The 26,046-nt window shown below is 42.0% G+C and overlaps 1 protein-coding gene and 1 long non-coding RNA gene across 3 annotated transcripts in view; one reads left to right on the top strand and one right to left on the bottom strand.

Annotated features, from left to right (window-relative positions):
- LOC139560457 (DNA repair-scaffolding protein-like) overlaps positions 1-16,332 on the bottom strand; it is a 71,029-nt gene extending 54,697 nt beyond the window's left edge. Inside the window, exons 1-5 of the mRNA XM_071377259.1 lie at positions 16,135-16,332; positions 15,545-15,700; positions 15,348-15,411; positions 13,100-13,312; positions 7,847-8,001 (exon numbers count right to left, since the gene is read on the bottom strand). Of these exons, the coding sequence (XP_071233360.1) occupies positions 7,847-8,001; positions 13,100-13,312; positions 15,348-15,411; positions 15,545-15,700; positions 16,135-16,152 (606 nt within the window). The 5' untranslated portion in view covers positions 16,153-16,332. The remainder of the gene's footprint in view (positions 1-7,846; positions 8,002-13,099; positions 13,313-15,347; positions 15,412-15,544; positions 15,701-16,134) is intronic.
- LOC139560459 (uncharacterized) lies at positions 15,846-22,917 on the top strand. Of its 2 annotated transcripts, XR_011671943.1 has the most exons (9): positions 15,846-15,961; positions 17,532-17,652; positions 19,827-20,005; positions 20,105-20,285; positions 20,381-20,571; positions 20,664-20,815; positions 20,999-21,104; positions 21,237-21,449; positions 21,564-22,917. It is a non-coding gene; the product is annotated as an uncharacterized lncRNA (long non-coding RNA). The 2 variants fall into 2 exon arrangements; XR_011671944.1 differs by lacking the exon at positions 17,532-17,652.
- The last annotated feature ends 3,129 nt before the right edge of the window (positions 22,918-26,046 follow it).

Raw genomic sequence — 26,046 nt, 5'->3', positions numbered from 1 at the left:
CAGTCACTGGCTTCATCAATAAGTGCATCGAGGACGTCGTCCCCACAGTGACTGTACGTACAGTCATGGTCAAATGTTTTAAGAATGACACAAATATACATTTTCACAAAGTCTGCTGCCTCAGTTTGTATGATGGCAATTTGCATATACTTCAGAATGTTATGAAGAGTGATCGGATGAATTGAAATTAATTGCAAAATCCCTCTTTGCCATGCAAATTAACTGAATCCCCCAAAAAACATTTCCACTGCATTTCAGCCCTGCCACAAAACGACCAGCTGACATCATGTCAGTGATTGTCTCGTTAACACAGGTGTGAGTGTTGACGAGGACAAGGCTGGAGATCACTCTGTCATGCTGGTTGAGTTCAAATAACAGACTGGAAGCGTCAAAAGGAGGGTGATGCTTGGAATCATTTTTCTTCCTCTGTCAATCATGGTTACCTGCAATGAAACACGTGCCATCATCATTACTTTGCACAAAAAGGGTTTCACAGGCAAGGATATTTCTGCCGGAAAGATTGCACCTAAATCAACCATTTATTAGATCATCAAGAACTTCAAGGAGAGCGGTTCAACTGTTGTGAAGAAGGCTTCAGGGCGCCCAAGAAAGTCCCTCAAGTGCCAGGACCGTCTCCTAAAGTTGATTCAGCTGCGGGATCGGGGCACCACCAGTACAGAGCTTGCTCAGGAATGGCAGCAGGCAGGTGAGTGCATCTGCACGAACAGTGAGGCGAAGACTTTGAGGATGGCCTGTTGTCAAGAAGGGCAGCAAAGAAGCCACTTCTCTCCAGGAAAAACATCATTGACCGACTGATATTTTGCAAAAGGTACAGGGATTGGACTGCTGAGGACTGGGGTAAAGTCATTTTCTCTGATGAATCCCCTTTCTGATTGTTTGGGGCATCCAGAAAAAAGCTTGTCCAGCGAAGACAAGGTGAGCGCTACCGTCAGTCCTGTGTCATGCCAACAGTAAAGCATCCTGAGACCATTCATGTGTGGGGTTGCTTCTCAGCCAAGGGAGTGGGCTCACTCACAATTTTGCCTAAGAACACAGCCATGAATAAAGAATGGTACCAACATATCCTCCGAGAGCAACTTCTCCCAACCATCCAGGAACAGTTTGGTGACGAACAATGCCTTTTCCAGCATTATGGAGCACCTTGCCATAAGGCAAAAGTGATAACTAAGTGGCTCGGGGAACAAAACAACGATATGTTGGGTCCATGGCCAGGAAACTCCCCAAAACTTAATCCCATTGAGAACTTGTGGTCAATCCACAAGAGGCGGGTGGACAAACAAAACCCCACCAATTCTGACAAACTCCAAGCATTGATTATGCATGAATGGGCTGCCATCAGTCAGATGTGACCCAGAAGTTAATTGACAGCAAGCCAGGGCGGATTGCAGAGGTCTTGAAAAAGAAGGGTGAACACTGCAAATATTGACTCTTTGCATGAACTTCATGTAATTGTCAATAAAACCCTTTGACACTTATGAAATGCTTGTAATTATACTTCAGTATTCCATAGTAACATCTGACAAAAATATTGAAAGACACTGAAGCAGCAAACTTTGTGGAAATTAATATTTTTGTCATTCTCAAAACTTTTGGCCACGACTGTACATACCCCAACCAGAAGCCATGGATTACAGGCAACATTCGCACTGAGCTAAAGGGTAGAGCTGCCGCTTTCAAGGTGCGGGACTCTAACCCGGAAGCTTACAAGAAATCCTGCTATGCCCTGCGACGAACCATCAAACAGGCAAAGCGTCAATACAGGGCTAAGATTGAATCATACTACACCGGCTCCGACAATCATCTTATGTGTCAGGGCTTGCAAGCTAATACAGACTACAAAGGGAAGCACAGTCACGAGCTGCCCAGTGACACGAGCCTACCAGGCTTCGAGGCAAGCAACACTGAGGCATGCATGAGAGCATCAGCTGTTCCGGAAAACTTTGTGATCACGCTCTCTGTAGCCGACGTGAGCAAGACCTTTAAACAGGTCAACATACACAAGGCTGCAGGGCCAGACGGATTACCAGGACGTGTGATCCGGGCATGTGCTGACCAACTGGCAGGTGTCTTCACTGACATTTTCAACATGTCCCTGTCCGAGTCTGTAATACCAACATGTTTCAAGCAGACCAACATAGTCCATGTTCCCAAGAACACAAAGGCAACCTGCCTAAATGAATACAGACACGTAGCACTCACGTCCGTAGCCATGAAGAGCTTTGAAAGGTTGGCAATGGCTCACATCAACACCATTATCCCAGAAACCCTAGACCCACTCCAATTTGCATACCGCCCAAACAGATCCACAGATGATGCAGTCTCTATTGCACTCCACACTGCCCTTTCCCACCTGGACAAAAGGAACACGTATGTGAGAATGCTATTCATTGACTACAGCTCAGCGTTCAACACCATAGTACCCTCAAAAGCTCATCACTAAGCTAAGGGTCCTGGGACTAAACACCTACCTCTACAACTGGATCCTGGACTTCCTGACGGGCCGCCCCCAGGTGGTGAGGGTAGGTAGCAACACATCTGCCACACTGATCCTCAACACTGGAGCTCCCCAGGGGTGCGTGGTCAGTCCCCTCCTGTACTCCCTGTTCACCCACGACTGCATGGCCAGGCACGAGTCCAACACCATCATTAAGTTTGCAGACGACACAACATTGGTAGGCCGGATCACCGACAACAACGAGACAGCCTATAGGGAGGAGGTCAGAGACCTGGCCGGGTGGTGCCAGAATAACAACCTATCCCTCAACGTAACCAAGAGTAAGGAGATGATTGTGGACTACAGGAAAAGGAGGACCGAGCACGCCCCCATTCTCATCGACGGGGCTGTAGTGGAGCAGGTTGAGAGCTTCAAGTTCCTTGGTGTCCACATCAACAACAAACTACAATGGTCCAAACACATCAAGACAATCGTGAAGAGGGCACGACAAAGCCCATTCCCCCTCAGGAAATTAAAAAGATTTGGCATGGGTCCTGAGATCCTCAAAAGGTTCTACAGCTGCAACATCGAGAGCATCCTGACTGGTTGCATCACTGCCTGGTACGGCAATTGCTCGGCCTCTGACCGCAAGGCACTACAGAGGGTAGTGTGTACGGCCCAGTACATCACTGGGGCTAAGCTGCCTGCCATCCAGGACCTCTACACAAGGCGGTGTCAGAGGAAGGCCCTAAAAATTGTCAAAGACCCCAGCCACCCCAGTCATAGACTGTTCTCTCTACTACCGCATGGCAAGCGGTACCGGAGTGCCAAGTCTAGGACAAAAAGGCTTCTCAACAGTTTTCAGCCCCAAGCCATAAGACTCCTGAACAGGTAATCAAATGGCTACCTGGACTATTTGCATTGTGTGGCCCCCTCAAACCCCTCTTTTTACGCTGCTGCTACTCTCTGTTCATCATATATGCATAGTCACTTTAACCACATCTACATGTACATACTACCTCAATCAGCCTGACTAACCGGTGTCTGTATGTAGCCTCGCTACTTTTATAGCCTCGCTACTGTATATAGCCTGTCTTTTTACAGTTGTTTTATTTCTTTACTTACCTATTGTTCACCTAATACCTGTTTTGCACTATTGGTTAGAGCCTGTAAGTAAGCATTTCACTGTAAGGTCTACTATACCTACACCTGTTGTATTCCCGCGCACGTGACAAATAAACTTAAGATTATATTTGATTTATTCACACTAACAAATCTGTGTAAAGCCTGAGTAATAAGCATAAATGTAAAATATAAGTAAATCCAAATTAAACCAGGGCTTCAAAGAATAGAAAAAGCTATACTGAATTTAGGACAAACCTGAGAATAACCTGTGCTATAACTCGATAACTCAAACCTTCAAGCAAATCTCCCATTAACATCGACACCCGATCTTAAGAAAAACATTCAACTTTTAATGTTTCACATGTTAGGTGGATTCAGCTTTATGAGATAATCTCTTGGTTTCTGTGAGGCCTCCGACCACAAGCCTCCAGTTCAGGGTGGTTAGATAGGTAACCTTTAACTCCCAGAATGCTGATAGCAGCTGTGAAAGAGGGAAATGGCTGCACGGTCTGTGGGGGTGATGATTATCTGACTACATGCGTGAGGCTTCCTCAAGAACATAGCCTCGACTGCATTACAACTAACAGAGAACTCCTTCAGAGGCACATTCTAACTTGTCAAGACAACACATACATACAATGCAACTCCAACCCAGTGTGCATACAGCAAACAATCTCAAGCAACAGTATTCCTTTTAACCTTTCTGGACTACCCATCCCGGATCCGGGATCATCCTCATCAAAAAAGCTGACTAGCATAGCCTTACGCGACAGGGATATCATATAATATAATTTCATGAAATCACAAGTCCAATACAGCAAATGAAAGATAAACATCTTGTGAATCCAGCCATCATTTCCGATTTTTAAAATGTTTAACAGCGAAAACACAATATATATTTATATTAGCTCACCACAATAGCCAAACACACAACGCCATGTTTTCACCATGTTTCCATCGCAAAGGTAGCTTTCACAAAACCCACAAATAGAGATAAAATTAATCACTAACCTTGAACAACTTCATCAGATGACAGTCTTATAACATCATGTTATACAATACATTTATGTTTTGTTCGAAAATGTGCATATTTAGAGGTACAAATCGTGGTTTTACATTGTGAATACGTAGCCATAATGCACCAAATTGTCCGGAGAAATTTTGGACAGTCACGTAATCTAACCAAAAAACTCATCATAAACTTTACTAAAAAATACATGTTGTACACCAAATGAAAGATACACTGGTTCTTAATGCAACCGCTGTGTTAGATTTTAAAAAATAACTTTAGTACAACGTACAGCATGCAATATTGTGAGACAGCGCCCAACAATTCTCCGCCTTGTTGGAGCCAACATAAACCACAAAAATACGAAATAACATCATAAATATTCTCTTACTTTTGATGATCTTCCATCAGAATGTTGTGCAAGGAGTCCTAGTTCCAGAATAAATCGTTGTTTTGTTTTAGAATGTCCATTTCTTCTGTCGAATTAGCAACTTTGGCTAGCCATGTGGAGGGCACATGTCCAAGAACTCTTAGCGCATGGAACGAAAAATTCCAAAAGTCCCAATAAACATTGAATAAACTGGTCAAACGCGGTTGAAAATCAAACTTTGATGTTTTTCTCATATGTATCCAATAAAATCCGAGCCGGAGCATTTCGTCGTGTATACCTAACGCATTTCAGAAGACAATGTGAAGTTCCCTGGTGCGCAGTTGAACACTGCCAATAGAGCGGACCTGTCACTCCAAAAGCTCTCATTCGGTCTCACATCAAGCTAGACACCCCATTCAACATTCTACTGCCTGTTGACATCTAGTGGAAGGCGTATGAAGTGCATACAGATCCATAAATATTAGCCAGTTGAATAGGCAGGCCCTGACACAGAGCCCCATTTTCAGAATTTTCACTTCCTGTTTGGAAGTTTGCTGCCAAATGAGTTCTGTTTTACTCACAGATATAATTCAAACAGTTTTAGAAACTTCAGAGTGTTTTCTATCCAAAGGTAATAATAATATGCATATTGTATGATCTAGAACAGAGTACGAGGCCGTTTAATTTGGGCACGATTTTTTCCCAAAGTGAAAATAGCGCCCCCTATTAAGAAGAAGTTTTAATACAACTCTAGTCGTCAAGAGGGTCAGAGTCTATTATTTCCATCCTTACCTTCTAAGCTTTAACCAAACAATGACTTAATTGATCAATCAAATGTCATGGTGGGCGGGGACCAGTACAGACCACAGGTTGGCCGCTAGTTGAACAATCCCAAAGCCACATAGTAGAATATTCTAGAACTTTGGAAAACATCAGAGTGAACAGAACACCACTCCTTGTACATTCTCAAGGTGCCTGGCCAACCTTTAACAAACACCGCTGAATGACTTCCGAAGACTGACATAATGCAAGCCTCCACTGTACAACACATGACATAAAGGCACCCTTCTTCCCCTGTTCAATCACTACATGTGAGCAGGTAGGCTAAAGATAAACATATTTCCACCATAAAATATAATAGATTGACTTATGTCAAACATTAACAATGTTGAATGTAAAATATAATGTGTCATCTAATAGGCTGTTTGTATCTCATGATGTAAATAACATAACCTAGGTCAGGCAGCACAAAAAAAAAGCCCCCTTGCCACAATTAAATATAGACAACTTTAGAGGCCCAAAAAATTCTACCTTCCATAAACATTTGGTTAAACATGTGTATATTACCTGAAATAGATTTGAGTTTATTGATACATGGACATTGGTTAAGTGGCTGCACGTTTTGGAACGTGCCCTACTCTCTCCCCACATAGACAGTGCTCCATTCAGCAACACCACTTGGGGTCAACTTATGAACTGTAACAATTTAGAACATGACCTGAACTTATAATATACACCACTGAGTGTACAAAACATTAGAAACATGTTCCGTATATTGAATCGCACCCCCTTTTGCCCTCAGAACAGCCTCAATTCGTAAGGGCAGGGACTCTACAAGGTGTCGAAAGAAAGCTTTCCACAGGGATGCTCCAATGCTTCCCACAGTTCCCACATGAGTCAAGTTGGCTGGAAGTCCTTAGGGTGGTGGACCAGTCTTGATACACACGGGAAATTGTGGAGCATGAAAAACCCAGCAGCGTTGTGGTTCTTGACACACTTAAACCGGTGCGCCTGGCACCTGATATCATACCCCGTTCAAAGGCTCTTAAATATTTTGTCTTGTCCATTCAACCTCTGAATGGCACACATACACAATCCATATCTCAATTGTCTCAAGGCTTAAAAATCCTGGATTTAACCAGTGACATAAATAAGAGATCATAGCTTTAACCTTGTCAGTCTATGTCATGGAAAGAGCAGATGTTCATAATGTTATTCAAAGCAACTTAGTAGTGCATGCATACATTTTACGTACAGATGGTCCTGGAAATCGAACCCACTATCCTGGCATAGTAAGCGCCATGCTCTACCAACTGAGCTACAGAGGAAAGTGCACTGCATTGTACTGTGTTGGTATTGGCCTGCAAGACCTATTCTGTCAGTTTGTTTTTGAATACTCCACCTAGTGGTAGAATATCTAAAAAGGTATATCATAAAAATATAACTAACTAGACCTTGTTGATGTTCAGATAGTGCTATAAAATAGTAATGTTGCATTCAAATGTATATATGTGAAGTCATGTTTCCTTAAATGTATATTACATAGTGTTGTGTTGACATGCGTCATGAGATGAGTGGGAAGGGCATATTCCAGATTTGTATCAGGTGTAGCCTAATGGGCAAACCATGTGGCCCTGCGGACATACTGACTGACAGGTGTTATGGGAAACCACCATGACGCTATTGACATGTTGCTATACACGTGCATATATTTACCTTTACGCTCATACTGAGTGAAGGGAGGTTAGATTAAACTGGGGGTAGACAATCGTAAACACAGCACTGTCATATAAAGGCAGAGGGAACAAAACAATGCACTGTAAGGTGCATAGCACCACCTAGTGTCATTCAACATGGCTGAAACTCTTATAATGCCATAGCTGTTAATTTGCCTCTGTACATTTTTGTAGATCGTAAAGTATTGTTTGTGTCCAGTATTTTAGCAATAGTATATTTGTCTTAAGCAATGTGAAATGTCTGAGTTTTTATTTATTTCAATAAAGATTATAATTTTTGTTTAATATTTCTAGATGTGATTATACATACAGTATTTTATCTTGTTTTTTGTAGTATTGGTAAAGTGTGAGTAATCCTCTAGTTTACTCACAGTTGTAGGTTTAGGTGATGATTCTTTCGGTTCCCGAGCGCAGGGCTCCGACTCACAGTCAGAGATCTCCCCCACACCGTCCTCCTTCTTTCCCTGATCATCTTCAGCCTCATCCACATCCACATCGCTATCCGTGTCTATCGTCGGAAGCTCATCTAAAAAAAATATATATATTTTTACAAGTGTCCAGTGAAAATCTCACTTTTAAAAGTTCATTTTCTGTTAACTCATACCCAAATGATGTAGTTGACTCTTTCCTATACTCGTTCGTACGTGGTCTAAGCAAACAGGCCGCTTCAAACAAACAGGCCGCTTCAAACAGGCCGCTTCAAAAATGCTTGCCATTTCCTCATAGAACATGTCATCCTCCTGAGGAGGCTTAGCTGGCTAATCAGCGGTCTTCTCACATTAATATTTGTAATTACCGGTATACGCCGACAACATTCTGTTGTTGGGTTGGGCCCACACCATTCAAACACAGAAAAGCTGCTTTGAAACATAAATAATTTTAAAAAATTGGAAAGAGATCTGGAAACACTGGACAGTTAGTTGTATCATATGCGGCTGATAACATAATGAACATACACAGAATATTAGGGTTGTTAATTGATGGGGACATCACAATATGATATCACGATACTTAGATACCGATTCAATATGTATTGCAATTGTATGCATCACGACTCTATATGTATTGTGATTCGATACTGCGAATTTACTGAGATTTAATGTTCCAAACATATTTATCACTGTCTGCTGAAGAGTGAAAAGAGAGCCATGAGAAACGAGTTTGAGATAAGTGCCCAAAACATGTTGGCTCACCATTTAAAACATTAAAGAAGAAGATGGAGAACAAGCTATAGGATGAGAAATACTAGAGTTTTGCTTCATGAGCAGTCATTTCTATGAACTGTTCGGTCAGAAGTTGGGTCCCATGCCACTGATTAACATTGCGGACCGCTGCCCTGATGTTGCCCACAGTATAAGACAATGAGGACACCCCCTCATGTTAGGGTACAAGGAACAATATTAGAATTATTACTTACCATTGAACTAGTTAAAATGATATTGCCTATGATCCAGGCCATTTAGACAGTGATGGAGTGTGGCTACAGCGCATTGAATCCATTTGGGCTGACTAAATATGGCAATATAAGTTGGTAGCTATTCCCCTACAAAATTGTTTTAGATTGATTTTTTGCTACTGACAAGGAGAGATGGCCAGTCCAATATAGGATACTGAATGTATCTTCCAGGGAGGACGTGCCCTACAGGCAATGGTGAACTATTATATACAATCTTGAGGATATACTTCTTTTCACACATACCTTCTTTCTTTGTTCATTTTTTTTTTTTTAAAGGGAGGCCACATTTATGTTTAAAGGTCATTCAAATCATATTGCTAATAATAAATGCAGATAATGGATAATGTGCTATTGCTTCTACAGCTATCATATTTTTGTCTGTTTATTCATTAGACTTGCATATCGCTCATCTTTTTGTTTCCATTTTCTGACAACAACTGTAAAGGTCTGAATTGGTTAATTATTTAATGTTTTATTATTATTATTATTATTATTATAATAATAATATAGCAAACATTAGGAACACAATGGCAATACTAGCTATTCTCTAGTGATATTAGAAAGGCCTTAATAGTCCTATCAAATGTTCCAGCTGTCTTGATATTCTAGCAAGAACCCATATTGACATAGCAATGCTCCAAGAAACCCATCCGCTCCAAAACGACGCACATAGAACAGAGAACCATTTGTACAAACTGGTAGACTTGGGTGGTATACCGTATACCGTGGTATTTGGGAAAAAGCCACAGATTGGTTTTTCAATACTGTTTAAACGTTTGACCTCTGTCATTGCCAACAAAGGGTATATAACAAAGTATTGAGATAAACTTTTGTTATTGACCAAATACTTATTTTCCACCATAATTTGCAAATAAATTCATTAAAAATCCTACAATGTGATTTACTGGATTTTTTTCCCTCATTTTGTCTGTCATATTTGAAGTGTACCTATGATGAAAATTACAGGCCTCTCTCATATTTTTAAGTGGGAGAACTTGCACAATTGGTGGCTGACTAAATACTTTTTTGCCCCACTGTATATACAAGGAACTTGAAACATTGTATCAACTATTAACTTGGTCCAACCCAAAGGCTGTGCTAGCAAACTTGCAACATTGTATAAAATATTTTGGACCCTCAGTTTCATCAGCCAGTGATCTCCGGACAGACAGAGTTGTAGGCTATTTGCGCAAGGGATAAGAAGTAATCAGGTAGGCCTATTTTATTACGTTTCCACCGGATCAGAGCATGACATTTTTTCCCCTTTCATGCTGAGTAGTTATCGAAACTGAGAAAATTGGAAAGATTTTTCAAATAAGCTACGTTTAGGAACTTGTCGTTCTCAAGGATGTAAAAACAGACTTTCACTTGCTGTTTGAGGCAAAGAAATGTTTTATCTGAGAAGCTTAACAGTGATTGTGAGTTAAGACATTCAGAAATAGTATCAGATCCCCAAATCAGCACATTTATAGGCCTACATTTGCACACAGGCCAGGTAGCCTAGACCTACTTCTATGCGTAATCAGGTGTGTGTCCTTACTCAAGATTGACAGAAGCGCTCCAAACAAATAGACAATAAATAAATTGAAAACTAGTAAATGGAATGAAATAAACCAAAACTTTTCTCAAATGTGTAGCCTAGGTTATGCGCTCCGCAAAAAAAACGTATACTAATACTGTAATAATATATTGAATGCATTAACATTAACAGAAATTACCGTAACCTACTCAAAAAAATTCAATCAGACCTCAGTAGATGGAATAACATCCCAGTCGCTCTAACCAGAAGAATTTCTATTGTGAAAATGAATATATTGCCTCGGTTTAATTTTGTGAGCTCAGTGCTTCCCATGTCTCACCCTTCCGGATCTTGGGATAAAATCCACAGTGCGTTTTCAAAATGTATATGGAAAGGTAAGAGATAGGGATGCACATTTCGGTCAAATTTGCTGCCGACTAACTGACCCTCGTTAACTGGTCAACAAAAGGTTAAAAAAAAAAATCATACCAGTAAAATGACGTGACCAACAGAAAATACATTTTTTTTTATATAACCTTTATTTAACTAGGCAAGCAGTTAAGAAAAATGTATTATTTACAATGACGGCCTACCCAGGCCAAACCCGGACGACGCTGGGCCAATTGTGCGCTGCCCTTTGGAACTCGCAATAACAGCCGGATGTGATACAGCCTGGAAACGAACCAGGGACTGTAGTAACGCCTCTTGTACGGAGATGCAGTGCCTTAGACCGCTGCTCCACAATAAAGGCTATCGCCCATTATTGAACATGTAACTCCTGTATTGAAGCCGCTAATAAAACGTAATTTTTAAACATTTGCCAAAATGCAATTCGCAGAAAACAGTTCTAAACTGCGCACCTAATGCAAGCGGTTCCATATGTGACAGATGAAAATCTCCGTTAGAAACTTAGAAAGAGTGATAAACTTAGAAAGAGTGGGAATCTAATAGCAACAACTAGCATGGGTTGCTAATAGGACTAGGATTGTGCCTTTGGCTTCTGGACAACGAACTAAAGTTGATTGGAAAACTAATATAAACAGGAGAGAAATGCTGTTTAATGGCATGAGGAAGTCTCTATAAAAAATTGCCTCCACGTTTCTATGGATGGATTTTCAAAAGGCTACTTTGAAACAAGGTAAGAAATGCCTCATTATTGGATTTAAAGTAAAATGTTCAGGTTTCAAACAATTATGCTGCCTCAAACTCAAGTTGTAAAGTGGTGGGTGACGCGTTGATTGTCAACGGGAGGCTGGCTATAGCCTATGCATCCGAATGGCGAAAGGGAGGCACGCTTTACAAGTTGAGATTGAGAAAAAAAATAGCTCCTTTCTAAATCGTGGTCTCCAAAGTTTAACATGTGGTTGCATTTAAAATCTTTGTGCTTTGGCCCTATAATTTCTCACACAATTTCTATTAGGCGCAAAATTGAAAAACTATGCAACTAGGAAACAAAATGGCATGCCATGACTTCTATATTTAACAATAACACATTGCAATCAGAAGGACGGCCTTTCATATCGCCCCAATGGCCAAATGAGGTATCCGTACCCTTGCTGATATCATGGATAGTAATGGTTTGAAGACATTCCAAGATCTGAAAGAAGCATTTATATTACAAGGTTACTCTTTTTTTCTTTATCTCCAATTTAGGTCAGCTATGCTGGCCTATGGAGTCCCATGGTAAACCCAGCTGTCGAACCATCCAATTACGTAATTTGTAAACAGATTATCTGGTCTCCCGAAATACATAATCTCTGTAATACTTAAACAACTACTGTAAAAATTCTTCATCTGAGCTAACCGTTCGCTAAATCAGGTAGGCACATTCCTTCACATGATGCGGGAGTGCCCTGCAGTTAAATGCTTTTTGAGGGTTCTCTGGTCATTATTGGGGGGATGGGGGGGTAAGGGGAAGCAACCTTGGTTACTGGGTGGGACGGAAAGAGGTGGGATGCATGCTTTCTTCAGTTTGTGGAGTTCGATGAAGATGCGGGAGGATGGGGGCTAGGCGGGGTGGGAAACCCGGTTACCGGGTGGGGAGGGACAATGCAGACAGGTGGATGGGGACTGAGGGGAGTAATGGGTTGGGGGGAGGCTTTGTTTATTTTCCTTGCATACAAAATAATACAAAACTGTTGATACTGTTCTTTATTTGCATTTCTCATATTTCTGTTTTGTTTTTGTGGCAGCCCACAGGTATAAGAAAATATCAAAACGCAAAAATATATGAATATATCTGAATGAATATTACTTTGGATGTTATACCTGTACCCCCCTTCTGAAAAGATTACAAACTAAATAAAAGTTGGTCACAAAAAAAAACATTTTTGGTGCAGGTACAGCCGACTAGTGTTAGCTAACATTAACTACCCAGGGAAAAAAGTATCACAGTATCGATATAAAATCTGCTAAAATAATATTGCAATACTCTACTAAATCGATTTTTCCCCCATCCCTACAGTATATTCAATTCGTAATTAAACCTTTTCGACTGCAGTTTTTGCACTGATGAGGCATTGATGAATATTCTCTGAATGCCATTTAAAGACCAATACATATTGAAATCAAAATACCAACCACAGATTGTGTCATACAATGCAAGCTGAATGCAAACAGAGCACTAAACATTGCACCCGTCTCAAGTACCTGTTTCAGTGCTGAGCATGCGCTGGGCTAGGCTGTAGGACTGGATGGGGGTTCCTGGTCTCCGCGGCCCGCGGTGCACCTGAGCTACAATGTTGCTGGGGGGAGTTGGAGGAGGCTGCTGGCCTTGGGGCTCACTGTCAGACAGCTCACTCTCACTGGAGCTCCAGGCGATGTGCACTGGGTCCTCATCAAACCGCAGACCACTGCACTGCACTGGACACATGGGTGGACAAGGACAAAGACAGTCAGTCTCATGAGATACAAAGTTTTAATGGATGTTCATAGATAATAACAAAGCATTTTCAGTAATAATGGATTGTCAATGACGGATGAAGATGCATTCGTATAGTTTTGCATCAGGCACTTATAGAACCTTCCAATAGGTATTTTAAATCAGTATAGTAGAACGTATTTGACATGTTAGTTATCAGTAGACACAGACACAAATGACAAGTAAACATCATGAAGCATTGTTGTTCTATTGTGATTAGGTACTCATAAAACATTGATATGCAATGGTATCGCCCCCTATTGGCCAACCAAATATTTGTGTTATTTTAAACTCAGCTTAACCACTGTTGGGCTGTAGTGTGAAATTGCATTCTACAACTAGACAAATCATGACAAAAGAGAATGTTGTTGAAACCCTGGACAGAGGCTAAGTGCAGGCAAATTTTTTCTAATATTCCCTTCTGGTGAGGCAGGGAAATCTTTTCTAATATTCCTTTCTGGTGGAGCTTCAGCATGAAACAAGTTTGTGCGTGTCCGTCTCCGATGAGGAACGCATTGCCTTGCCGTAGTGAGTTAGGCAAGGTTACAAATCATGGGCTGGATAAAAGCTAAAAGTCTACCGTCTTCAGAACCGGATAATATTGGCTTTATTTGAGTAATCCGCCTCTCTTAACATTGTTTAATCTCTGGATCTCTCATAAAACTGTGATTGAGAAAAGCCTATGCCTATAGACTCAAACTTTCATTCTTGTTCTTTTTGAAAGTGGCAACTTTTGGACACCTTAGGCTATTACAATATTTGGGAAATAAGCTATTGTTCATTACTTTACCTTGTCTTAAAGCTTTTATGATAGGTTTTGTAGGAGGATTTGGCCATTTGGTTTTCAACCTGGCATGGAGGAATTTTTCCGCCCTGCACGGATCATTTCCTTCTTAATAAACTTAAATTGATTAAACTTGTCATTTGATTTTTCAATAGGCTATTGATATTGTTTGTTCTTGCTAATCATTAGTTTGGCTACCTTGTGTTTTTAGGATATTCAAACTTTGAGATGTTGACTCCAATGCTTCTCACAGTTGTGTCAAGTTGCCTGGATGTCCTTCGGGTGGTGGATCATTTATGATACACGGGAAACTGTTGACCGTGAAAAACCCAGCAGCGTTGTAGTTCTTGACACAAACCGGTGCCCCTGCACCTACTACCATACCCCGTTCAAAGGCACTTGAATATTTTGTCTTGCCCATTCACCCTCTAAATGGCACATAGACACAATCCATGTCTCAATTGTCTCAAGGCCTAAAAATCCTTCTTTAACCTGTCTCCACCACTTCAGCTACACTGATTGAAGTGGATTTAACAAGTGACATCAATAAGGGATCATAGCGATCACCAAAATTCACCTGGTCAGTCTATGACATGGAAATGTTTTGTACACGCAGTTTATAGAGAGTGATGGAGTGCAGCATCAGATGACCTGGCCTCCACCATCACCCAAACTCAACCCAATTAAGGTGGTTTGGGATGAGTTGGAGTGAAGGAAAATCAGCCAACAAGTGCTCAGCATATTTGGGAACTCTTCAACACTATTGGAAAAGCATTCCTCATGAAGCAGGTTCAGAGAATGCCAAGAGTGTGCAAAGCTGTCATCAAGGCAGGGTGGCTACTTTGAAGAATTTCAAATATAAAACATTTTGATTTGTAAAAAAAAAAAAATGGTTACTACAAGATTCCATATGTGTTATTTCATAGTTTTGATGTCTTCACTATTATTCTGCAATGTAGAAAATAGTAAAAATAAAGAAAAACCTTTGAGCATCCATTCCTGTGTCATTCTGTACATATTTATTGAAATAGGCTATAGCAGATAGGGACGCCAGTCAACTTAAAATAGGCTAAACGATCGTCTGTCACATCCCGATGTCGTCACCATCGAAGATGGCTGTCAATCGGCGATAGACCAAGAATAATAATATCTCCCAACCGTATTGTTGACTATTCAACTATTGTTTACAATACCTTGTGCCGGTGACTGTGCCAGTCGTCGTACAGCGCGCCATTTGTTCCCAGATGAACTTAGGTTCTAAAATAAATCCACAATGATATGTTTGAAACAATATGAGCAACTCAGAGTCATGGAGATTAATTGGAATGACAACATGAGGTACAGTAGTTCAGACTGCTTCTAGATCATATAGTCTGTGTACATTACCCACCTTTATCACAGGAGTGTCCAAAAAGCTGTCTCCACAACTCTCCCAGGACTTGGTAGCAGAACTGTCAGTGATTGAAGGCCCTCGTCCCACAATTCTGACACCAGCTTTGACATCAGGAAAGAACATACACTTTGTGTCCTTGGAATATCTTTTGCGCTGAAAAATAAATTACTTCATATGTAAAATACTGCAAAGTTGATATTTAATTAAACTGTCTAGTTAGCTGGCTAGTTAGATAGATAACTCTGGTCCATGTGCAAGCGTCGGATCTGCACTACCAGATGCATCCGCATCACAGAAAACGCGTGGACCGAAGTTATTCTGGCGTGCTCAAAATTATTTTATTTCGTATTTTGGAGAAACGACAACCTGCACATACAGAGAAAATTGCTCTGCACTCTATCATCATTCACTTTGGTGAGTTACTAAAGTATAATGAAGCCAGTCACTAAACATGAATCGTGGGAAAAACCCTCTATGAAAGAATCAATAGAACGTTGTTGTCGTCGCGCAATTGAAACAGACTCAAAGCATTCTAAGTTAGCTTGCTAACGTTAGCTACCAAGCAGAATAGACTTAGAGAAACGTACCTTTCCTTGAAAAGGCATGTTGGCAAATGGTTACATGTCGTTTTGTATGAGTGGGTATGACATAAAATGTCCAAACATATTAAAATATTGTGATATACAGTATTTTAGCCAGTATATGAAATGACCACTGACGGTAGCTGCCTTCTCTACAACTTTTCTTCTTGGCGCGCCACTGGCGACGTTTGTTCACGTGAAGCTTTCCGGAAGTGGTCAAATCTTCTTTGGCTCCTGGGAAATGCAGTACTAAAGGTTTGTTACGCATCTGTACTCCAGTAATTTGCTTGTAGCACGGTCCTTAGATTCATCCAGGAGAAGATGCTGGAAGCAAAAAAATATAAACGCAACATGTAAAGATCCCAGAAATGTTCCATACGCACAAAATCATATTTCTCTCAAATTTTGTCCACAAATTTGTTTGCATCCCTATTAGTGAGCATTTCTCATTTGGCAAGATAATCCATCCACCTGACTGGTGTGGCATATCAAGAAGCTGATCAAACAGCACAATCAGTGCACCGTTGCAATTTGGGGACAATAATTGGCCACTCTAAAAATGTGCAGATGTCTCAAGTTTTGAGGGAGTGTGCAGTTGGCATGCTGACTGCATGAATGGCCACCAGAGCTGTTGCCAGAAAATTGAATGTTAATTTCTCTACCATATGCTGCCTCCAACGTCGTTTTATAGAATTTGCCCGTACAACGCAGTGTTTCCTCTGCATTCATTTAAGTGTGGCGCTGCGCCACAGCAGAATCATTGCCGCCGCACCAAAATAAACATCCTATTTCTACCAACCATAGTTTCAATAAAGTTATGTAAAGCACATTTGCTTTTCTTGGTAAATAGATAATCTGTCTGGGTTCAACACAGTTCTGAAGGTTATTTAGCTCTGTGAGTGGTGGCAGGCAGCCTGCAACTCAAGAAACACAGTGCGCCAGTGACCAGTGTGCGAGTGACCAGTGCTTGATAAAGACTGCATTTGAATCACTTCAGAATGCACTTGTATGGGGGGTGATACGTGCCAGAATTAAGCCTAGGCAACCGTACCACCGCGTGGCTGTCGCCTACCATTGAACATCTGACTAATATGACATGATACCAACACCTTACTAATGTCTGTGTGACGCCTACATGTAACTAACATGTCGTCATACCAACGCCTTACTACGTCTACATGACGTGTACGTGTCACGTGACATGTACGTGTCACGTGACATGAACGTGACGTGAACCCATCAGCAGTTTGACGCCTTACCAAAAAACCTTTCTCCATTGACAGTCCATGTTAATTCATGGCGGTATTTTATGGTGATAGGAAGACATTCGGTGACTTGATGAGAGGCATCAGTAGGTTCCCAATGCTTAATTCATGCACTTATCACCCCCCATACACCTGCAGAGAAACGGAACGCCAGGGACCAGTGTGGGAGTGACCAGTGCGTAATACAGAAGCTCTGTGGAATGAAATAAAATTCACTTTAATCACTTAGAGTGCAACTGCGCGAGAAACTGCAAGAAAGGTACGTTAGTTTGTTTGTTTGACTAACGTTACCTAGCCAACTAGTTAACTACATAAGCTAGCTATAACCTAAAAACTCTACTAACATAATTTAGATCTATAATATTGCTGCCACAATTGTAACGGCAATTAGCTACCCAATGTCCACAAGTATGTTGATGACAGAAACATGGTTAACTAACGTTACTAGTTTAGCAAGTTAGCTAGCTAATTAATTTGGAACTGTATCAAGTGCAAGCAAGATAGTTACATGTATCTGTCTTCGATTAACGTAAACTCCTACATCGCCTTGGTCCGTACAATTGCCCTTATTTTACGTAATACTTCCAGATCAACTGTAATGTCAATACCATTGTAAAGCACAATTTCTCCCCTTTCCAACAGAATCAATTACATGACCTAAACGCTGCCCGTTTCTGCATAATTCAAGCAGGCAATGAGCTCCGTCAGGTCTTTTTAAAAATGGCGGGTAGGGAAGCGAAACTAATGCCTGATATTGAGAAAGAGAGATGTTGTGTGGGAAAATAGCTTTTTTTCACTCGATCTGTCCAACTTATCGCCTCTAAAATGTAAATAAAACACTATAAAGAGTTTATATAATGTGTCATTACATACCTATTTCAAGGTTTGTGTCGAATTTGAATCGGGTTTTTAGGGCGGTGCTAAAGTGATCTTAGAAGTAAACAGCGCCTTTGAGAATGATGATCGCATGCAATGATGACGCAAAAAATGACTAGGTATCCCCTCTTACCCCCGTCACTGTCCATTTCTTGTTTTTAAACGATGAGAGAAGTGCTACACCTGGTGGAGAGAGATTGTAAGACAGAAATAGTTGCTTTATGCGTGCTGTACGTTACGACATGTCACGTCACGATGTAACGGAGGGTCCGTTTTTTCAACTTTTCTCCAATACTATAGAGCCATTACCATGTCGATCAATGCTTGAATAGAAACCTAGTTCACACCCCTGATTTTGAAGTCAACACAGTCGCTACAGTCCCATTAGTTTTCTTTGTAGCCTCGTTTGAATGTTGCGGTTGCGCACATTTGTACGGAATGGGGTGAGTTTAGGTTAGATTTTTTTCTTTCTCGGATGAGTTTATTGAAATATTTCCAGCCACAGCAGTGAAAGAGAAAGAGAAAGAGGGAGCAGGGACAAGAGCATCAGCTAATGTTAACTTAGCTAGCTAATGTGAAATCAGCCTGAATTAAATTAAACTTTCTTTAGTTAGCTATCGTTTTTATAACAAGTGTATGGCTTACTTTACTAGACAGAGAAGAGGCAGAATCTGGGGATTGAGGTAGGGATGTATGAGGGACAGAATGGAGCAGAGGAGAAAGCCAAGAGGGGAGATGGAACGAGAGAAGGAGAGAGGAGAGCAGAGTGGAACAGAGGAAAGGCGAGAGCCAGGAGGGGAGATGGAAGGAGAAAAGGAGAGAGGAGAGCAGAGGGAAGGAGTAGATAAAAGGAGAGGAGCGAGTAGTAAGGCCAAGTGCGCACCACCGGCAATCCGGATGGGACCCAAAGTGGCTTAAAATTGACAGACTGAAGCCGTGGCTATATAATGCAACACATTGTTAGTCATATTTCCTTTAATTAGGCTAAGTGCTAAAAATGTTTCTGCATATTTAGTCTGTACTAGTCTATAGCATTATGTGTAGTGTTGTAATGCTTGCTATCTGTAATAGGTATTGCTCCAGCCACCAGTAATTCCACTAAACTACACTCTACATAACTACAGCTGGACTATATTAAACGGCACCCAGGGACAGTGTCTTGTTTTGCACACTTTGTACAAAATAATAAAATGCAGTACTACATGATATTTCTTAACGTAGTTCTTTATTAGCTAGCTATAACTGGCATGTTCACATATCGCCAACCAGGATCAAACTGACCATGACCTAACCATTTGGGTGGTCTTAACCAATCATAGCACTGTATGATATGGCGGTAAAATGCATCCAATTATAATTCAGTATGTTTACACATATGAATATTACAGACAGAGCACCACATGGAATGTAGGAGGGCTCATGCAATGCTGGCAAACGGTGAAGATTGTTCTATTGGATCCTTCCATTTCTCAAAATGTCTTCTAATGTAAAAGATGTCTCAGGTTGTGCACTAATCGTGGCTCAATAATAACGCATTATGCCTGTTGCTGTTCGCAGGTTCCTCAGTCATGGTTGCATCAAGCCAACCACAGTGCTTGAGCACGAGGCAGTCATTGGGGGTTTTAAATGTCTGCACCATCTAACAAAGCGGGAGCAGGCCCATCACACAAACTTCCCAGAACTGCTGGACCTTGCTGAATTGCTGGGTTGCTTGTGACTATTTCACAAAGCTCAAGGTGAGTGAGTGCTCCACAATTCTGTTTTTGCTCATGTTTTCTTCACTTGATATTTAAATGTCACCAGACTTATTTCACATTGTTCTCATTTACTTAAAGATTGACAAGAACACAAACTACAGGTCTTACATAATAGTGGACGAAATGTTGAAGATTCTGGCTCAACTTGTGGAGGAGCCTATCCTCCATGTCATGACATCCAGACATCTGTAGCCATTGGCCTGGACGCTGATGAAACTACAGATATGGCAACTAATAAGCAGCTGGATTTACATGTCAGGTATTATTTCAATAAGGGTTACAAAATTATTTTTAATCGTGATATTCTACTGTCACATGACTAATAATGTGTGTGGATTTTTGAATGTTTTCCAGATACACGGACCAAGAGGTTCAACTTTACAACCAGTTCCTGGACCTGGTGTCAGTCCCTGATGGAAAGGCAGACACCATCGTTGCTTTCATCAAGGAGGTGCTGCATAGTTCATTTGCCAAAAGCAGTAACAAGACAGAAGTCTTAAAAGCTGCTAAAAGCTGCCCTGGGCCTTCAGTACTTAAAACTGAAGGTAAGATTATGCATCACATTTCTTCACTTGGCTACTCTGGTCTCATCTTGTTTACCTACTGCATCTACACTCAAAATAAATGTATTTTGTAGGGAGTAAAGAATGTTCGCTGGCTTTCCCAGCACCTGGCCGTGGCTAATCTTCAGCGAAACCTCAGCGCAGTGTTGGCTGCATAGTCTGAGGAGGTGGAGGTGAACCGGTGCCCAACTGCTTAGGGCCTCTATGCTTTCTGTGCCACGTACAGGTAGGCCTACATGTATTATAGATTATAGTGGACTCCAAATTAAATAAATGTACTATGTTGCTATTATTGCTTTCAGTGTCTCAAAACTCTTATTTGAATGGTCCACAATGTGGATTTTAAAACCTGTTTTGTACTGTCAATTGATGTATCATTGTGGTGTGAAACACTTTTTTAACTCTACAGATTTGTGGCAGCACTTTACCTGCAGGCGGACGTGCTGCCTCACCTGACGTGGCTTTCAAAAGTATTCCAAAAGGAGGATGTAAACTTCCTGGCCATAAAAGAGCAGGTACATTATTTTCTATCTTCATGTTCAAATGTGTGCAAATGTCTCAGTTTAACAGCACGACTCAATTAAATATTTAAGAACTACTGACACTTCATTATAATAACTTCAAGCAAAATACTTATTGTGTTGTAGGTCCCTGTGACAATGGCATCACTCCTTGCCATAAAAAAATTCTGATGATTCCCAGCCCCCGCGGTCATTTCTGAGCCAACTCCACCAGGACCTCGATGACCCAATGGGTCTGGGGGCATTCAACATCAAGGAGGAGGAGAGGAGAGGAGAGGGAGAGGCCAGGTGGAGAAGACCAAGACCAGGGAGCAGTTCTGGGCTCGGTTCAGAGACGAGGTAAAAACATTTGTTTTCAAATGCTGTGATGAAACCAATGTTACATCATGTGTGTTGGATAAACTAAAACAAACAGCTATTAATCATTTATTTTCTGTTTTGTGCTGTAATTAGGTCATGGACAGCCTAGACCGGAGGTTCCAACACCTGGAGATTCTGGAGGCCTTCAGTGTGTTGGGACCTTAGGCTGTGTTCTCTAGTGAGAGAATAAACAACTTTAACCTGGCCCTCCTTTCCAGGCAGTTCTTGCAAGCGCCAGAGGCTGCTGTCCTGCAAGAGTGGCACTCTCACAAGCAACATGTGCTAGTTGGAGCATTAAAGGTGTGGCATGAGTGTGACAATCTTTTGAAGAGAACATTTTAGGCCAGTGTTGGCCAACCCTTTTTCCTGTTGAACTACCACTCTGTTGGCTCTTCTATAATGTTGTACGTCTTTTAGTTTTTCATGTATTTCAGGGGTTGGACCAGCTGACGACAATGACAAAGCTGGCCTCGCAGTTTGATGAGTGGGGGCAGCTCTACCCCTCTCTCGTTATCACAGGTGTGAGTGTTGACGAGGACAAGGCTGGAGATCACTCTGTCATGCTGATTGAGTTCGAATAACAGACTGGAAGCCTCAAAAGGAGGGTGGTGCTTGGAATCATTGTTCTTCCTCTGTCATCCATGGTTACCTGCAAGGAAACACGTGCCGTCATCATTGCTTTGCACAAAAAGGGCTTCACAGGCAAGGATATTGCTACCGGTAAGATTGCACCTAAATCAACCATTTATCGGATCATCAAGACCTTAAAGGAGAGCAGTTCAATTGTTGTGAAGAAGGCTTCAGGGCGCCCATTGGAAAAGAACGGTCAACACTGCAAATATTGACTCTTTGCATCAACTTCATGTAATTGTCAATAAAAGCCTTTGAGACTTATGAAATGCTTGTAATTATACTTCAGTATTCCATAGTAACATCTGACAAAAATATCTAAAGACACTGAGGCAGCAGACTTTGTGAAAATTAATATTTGTGTCATTCTCAACTTTTGGCCACGACTACAAATGTCTTCAGTTAATTGTGAGAGGGACTTCTCTGCAATGGAATGAGTAAGAACATTTAAATGTGAAATTAGATCCTCTCTGTCCCTCTCCCTTCTCTTATTATTCTTTCTGTTATTGCAGATCAAAACAGACTTAAGGAACAGAGTGCAGGGAGAGCATCTAGCCGCCTGCATGCGCCTCTCCATCAACGGCCCTCCCATCAAGGAGCTCAATTACAGGAGGGCGTTGGAAATATTTTTCCACAAGCCCAGAATAATAAAGTGCTCTGACAAAGACTGTAAACTATGTCAGAACTAGGTTTTTGTCAGAACCTGGAAAGAGATTTCCAACTCCCTCCTTTTGGTATGAACATTAATTAGTGGGCTCTAATTCATGTTCAATCAAATGTTCCTCTGTTCATTTTGTCAAGATGATAAACTTTTTTATTTAAGAAAGAAGGTCTCCTTTGTGTTTCTTTAGATAGCTGCAGCACTCAACCTTAAATTGCATCTTGTATACTATAATCATTTTACCAATACGTTATTAAGCTCATTTCTGGGGGTGGAAATTATATTTCAGATGGTTTATTAGATTTTTTTTTCTTTAAAAAAATCACCAGAACCAAACTTTTCAGTACTTATACATATTTTAAACCCCCCCAGCTAACTTTTCCCCCACAGCTAACACATTTTCCAGAGGAAACACTGCAGTACGTCCAACCGGCCTCACAGCCTCAGACCACGTGTATGGCGTTGTGCCTGGCGAGCGGTTTGTTGATGTCAAAGTTGTGAACAGCGTGTCCCGTGGTGGGGTTATGGTATGGGCAGGCATAAACTATAGACAACGAACACAATTGCATTTTATCGATGGCAATTTGAATGTACAGAGATACCGTGACGAGATCCTGAAGCCCATTGTCGTGCTATTCATCCACTGCCATCAACTCATGTTTTTTTACCTTTATTTAACTAGGCAAGTCAGCTAAGAACAAATTATTATTTTCAATGGCGGCCTAGGAACACTGGGTTAACGGCCCTGTTCAGGGGCAGAACAACAGATTTTTACCTTGTCAGCTCGGGGATTCGATCTTGCAACCTTTCGGTTACTAGTCCAACGCTCTAACCACTAGGCTGCCTTCAGCATGATAATACACTGCCCCATATTGCAAGGATCTTTACACAATTCCTGGAAGCTAAAATTGTTCCAGTTGTTCCACGGCCTGCATACACACCAGACATGTCACAGATTGAGCATGTTTGGGATGCTCTGAATCTACGTGTACAACAGCGTGTTCCAATTTCCGCCAATTTCTTGCAACTTCGCTTTACCATTGAAAAGGAGTGAGACAACATTCCACAGGCCACAATCAACAGCCTGATCAACTCTATGCGAAGGAGATGTGTCACGCTGCATGACGCAAATAGTTTTCCCCAAATATTGACTGGTTTTCTGATCCACGCCCCTACCTTTAAGGTATTTGTGATCAACAGATGCATATCTGTATTCCCAGTCATGTAAATCCATAGATTAGGTCCTAATGATTTCATTTCAATTGACTGATTTCCTTATATGAACTGACTCTGTAAAATCGTTGAAATTGTTGCATGTTGCGTTTATTTTTCTTTAGTATATTTGATGATTTATTGATGTTTAATTACTTAGCAAGTGAATAGCAAGAGGCTATTTATCTACCACCGTCTGACCTCTGAGTCTGCGGCTGATAACTTGGTTCTAAACTGACAAATGTTAGAGGATTCATTGGGTCATTTTAATGACTTCAGTATACTCTACAGTGCCCTACTTTATTTAAATGCAATAGACAGGAACAGGAGCACGAGAAAGATTATACTCTTTCAACCCAAATGGAGTCAGTTCCTTCAGTAAACACACAGGTAGGCAGAGCATGTTTTGGTCATCAATACCTCTTGATTAATTCCTACATCAAAGATCAGGTGTAACGTCGACACAGGGAGTCAGTAGGCAGTTGCTGTTAGTGAGTTTAATATTAATGAACATACAATGATACAAAACAAGAGAAACGTCTGACAAGGAACGATAACCAATAATGGCTAATAACCGATAACAAAAGTGCTATATAAAGGGTAAGTAATCAGGGAGTAATGAAGTCCAGGTGTGACTGATGAGATGCAGGAGTGTGTAAAGATGGGTTGCCAGGACCGATGGTTAGTAGACCACTGACGTCGAGCACGAGTAGCGGGCCAGTCCAGACCGCGAAGGTGGAATTCTCAGGTGAGGTTGAGATCTAGGTCGTCCACCGGAACCCAGCACCACTTCTCTGGACCGTACCCCTCCCAATCCACCAGCTACTAGAGCCGACCCCCATGATGTTGGGAGTCCAGGACTGATCTGACGGCATAGGCGGGGCTCCTCTCGATGTCCAAGGGAGGCGGAGGGGTGTCGTGGGGGACGGCATCAGCCAGGGGACCAGGAACCACCGGCCTGAAGAGGGAAACATCAAAAGATGGTGAGATCCGGTAGTTAGTGGGGAGTTGTAATCTGTAAATTAGCTCGTTGACCCTCGGGAGGACCTTGAACGGCCCCACAAACCAGGAACTCAGCTTCTTACAGGGCAGGCGGAGCGGGAGGTTCCTGGTGGAGAGCCAGACGCGTTAGATTGAGGCCGGTACCCAGAAGTGAGGCTGACCGTGATCCCCAGCTTCTCCATGAAAGCCTTCCATACACGTGATGTGAATTGGGGACCACGATCGGAGACCATATCCTCCGGAAGGCCATAGTGCTGGAAGACTTGCTGGATCAATGCCTCAGTGGTAGGGAGACCAGAGAGAGGGATGAAACTGTCCACAACCACCAAAATGGTGGTGAAACCATCAGAGGAGGGGAGATCAATGACGAAATCAATGGGCAGATGAGACCAGGGACACTGAGGCACGGGAAGGGGAAGGTGTCTTCCTGCTGGAGCGTGCCAGGGAGATTTAGATCGACTACATACTGAGCATGACTAGACATGGTGTGCAACGTCCTGCGCCAAAGTGGACAACCAGTATTTCTCAGAAAGGGATTGACTGGTGCGGGTGATACCTGGGTGTCCAGTGGTGAGGGACGTGTGTGCCCAGGTCAGCAACCGATCTCTGACCCCCATGGGAACGTAGATGCACTCCGTAGGGCAGGTGGCAGGAGCGGGATCCCTCTCCAGAGCCTGGCAGGTGTCCACATCTATGTCCCAAAACACGGGGTCAACAATACGGGAGGACCGATTGATGGGCTGGCGTACACTCACAGGTCCCTCCACTGACGTGGAACCACAGGGTGCGGGATAGCTGGTCCTCTGACATCCTGGTCCCCAGGCAGTAATCCTCCTCTCTGACCAGGAGATGGTGGGATTATGGAGTTGGAGCCACGGGAGGCCAAGGATGACTTTGTGCACGGGTGCTGAAGTGATGAGGAAGGAAAGGCTTTCCTGGTGCTTGGTTCTCACGGTGAGGGTGAGTGGAGCTGTGACGTGCGTAATAGTGCTGGATCCCAATGGTCGCATATCCAACACTTGGACCGGAAACGGAGTGGAGAACGGGTATGAGGTGAAGTGCAGGGAGGAG

The sequence above is a fragment of the Salvelinus alpinus genome, chromosome 30 (genome assembly GCF_045679555.1).
Source record: "Salvelinus alpinus chromosome 30, SLU_Salpinus.1, whole genome shotgun sequence".
NCBI lineage: Eukaryota > Metazoa > Chordata > Actinopteri > Salmoniformes > Salmonidae > Salvelinus > Salvelinus alpinus.
The sequence above is the reverse complement of the archived record's forward strand: the minus strand, read 5'-3'. Positions and strand labels throughout refer to the sequence as shown.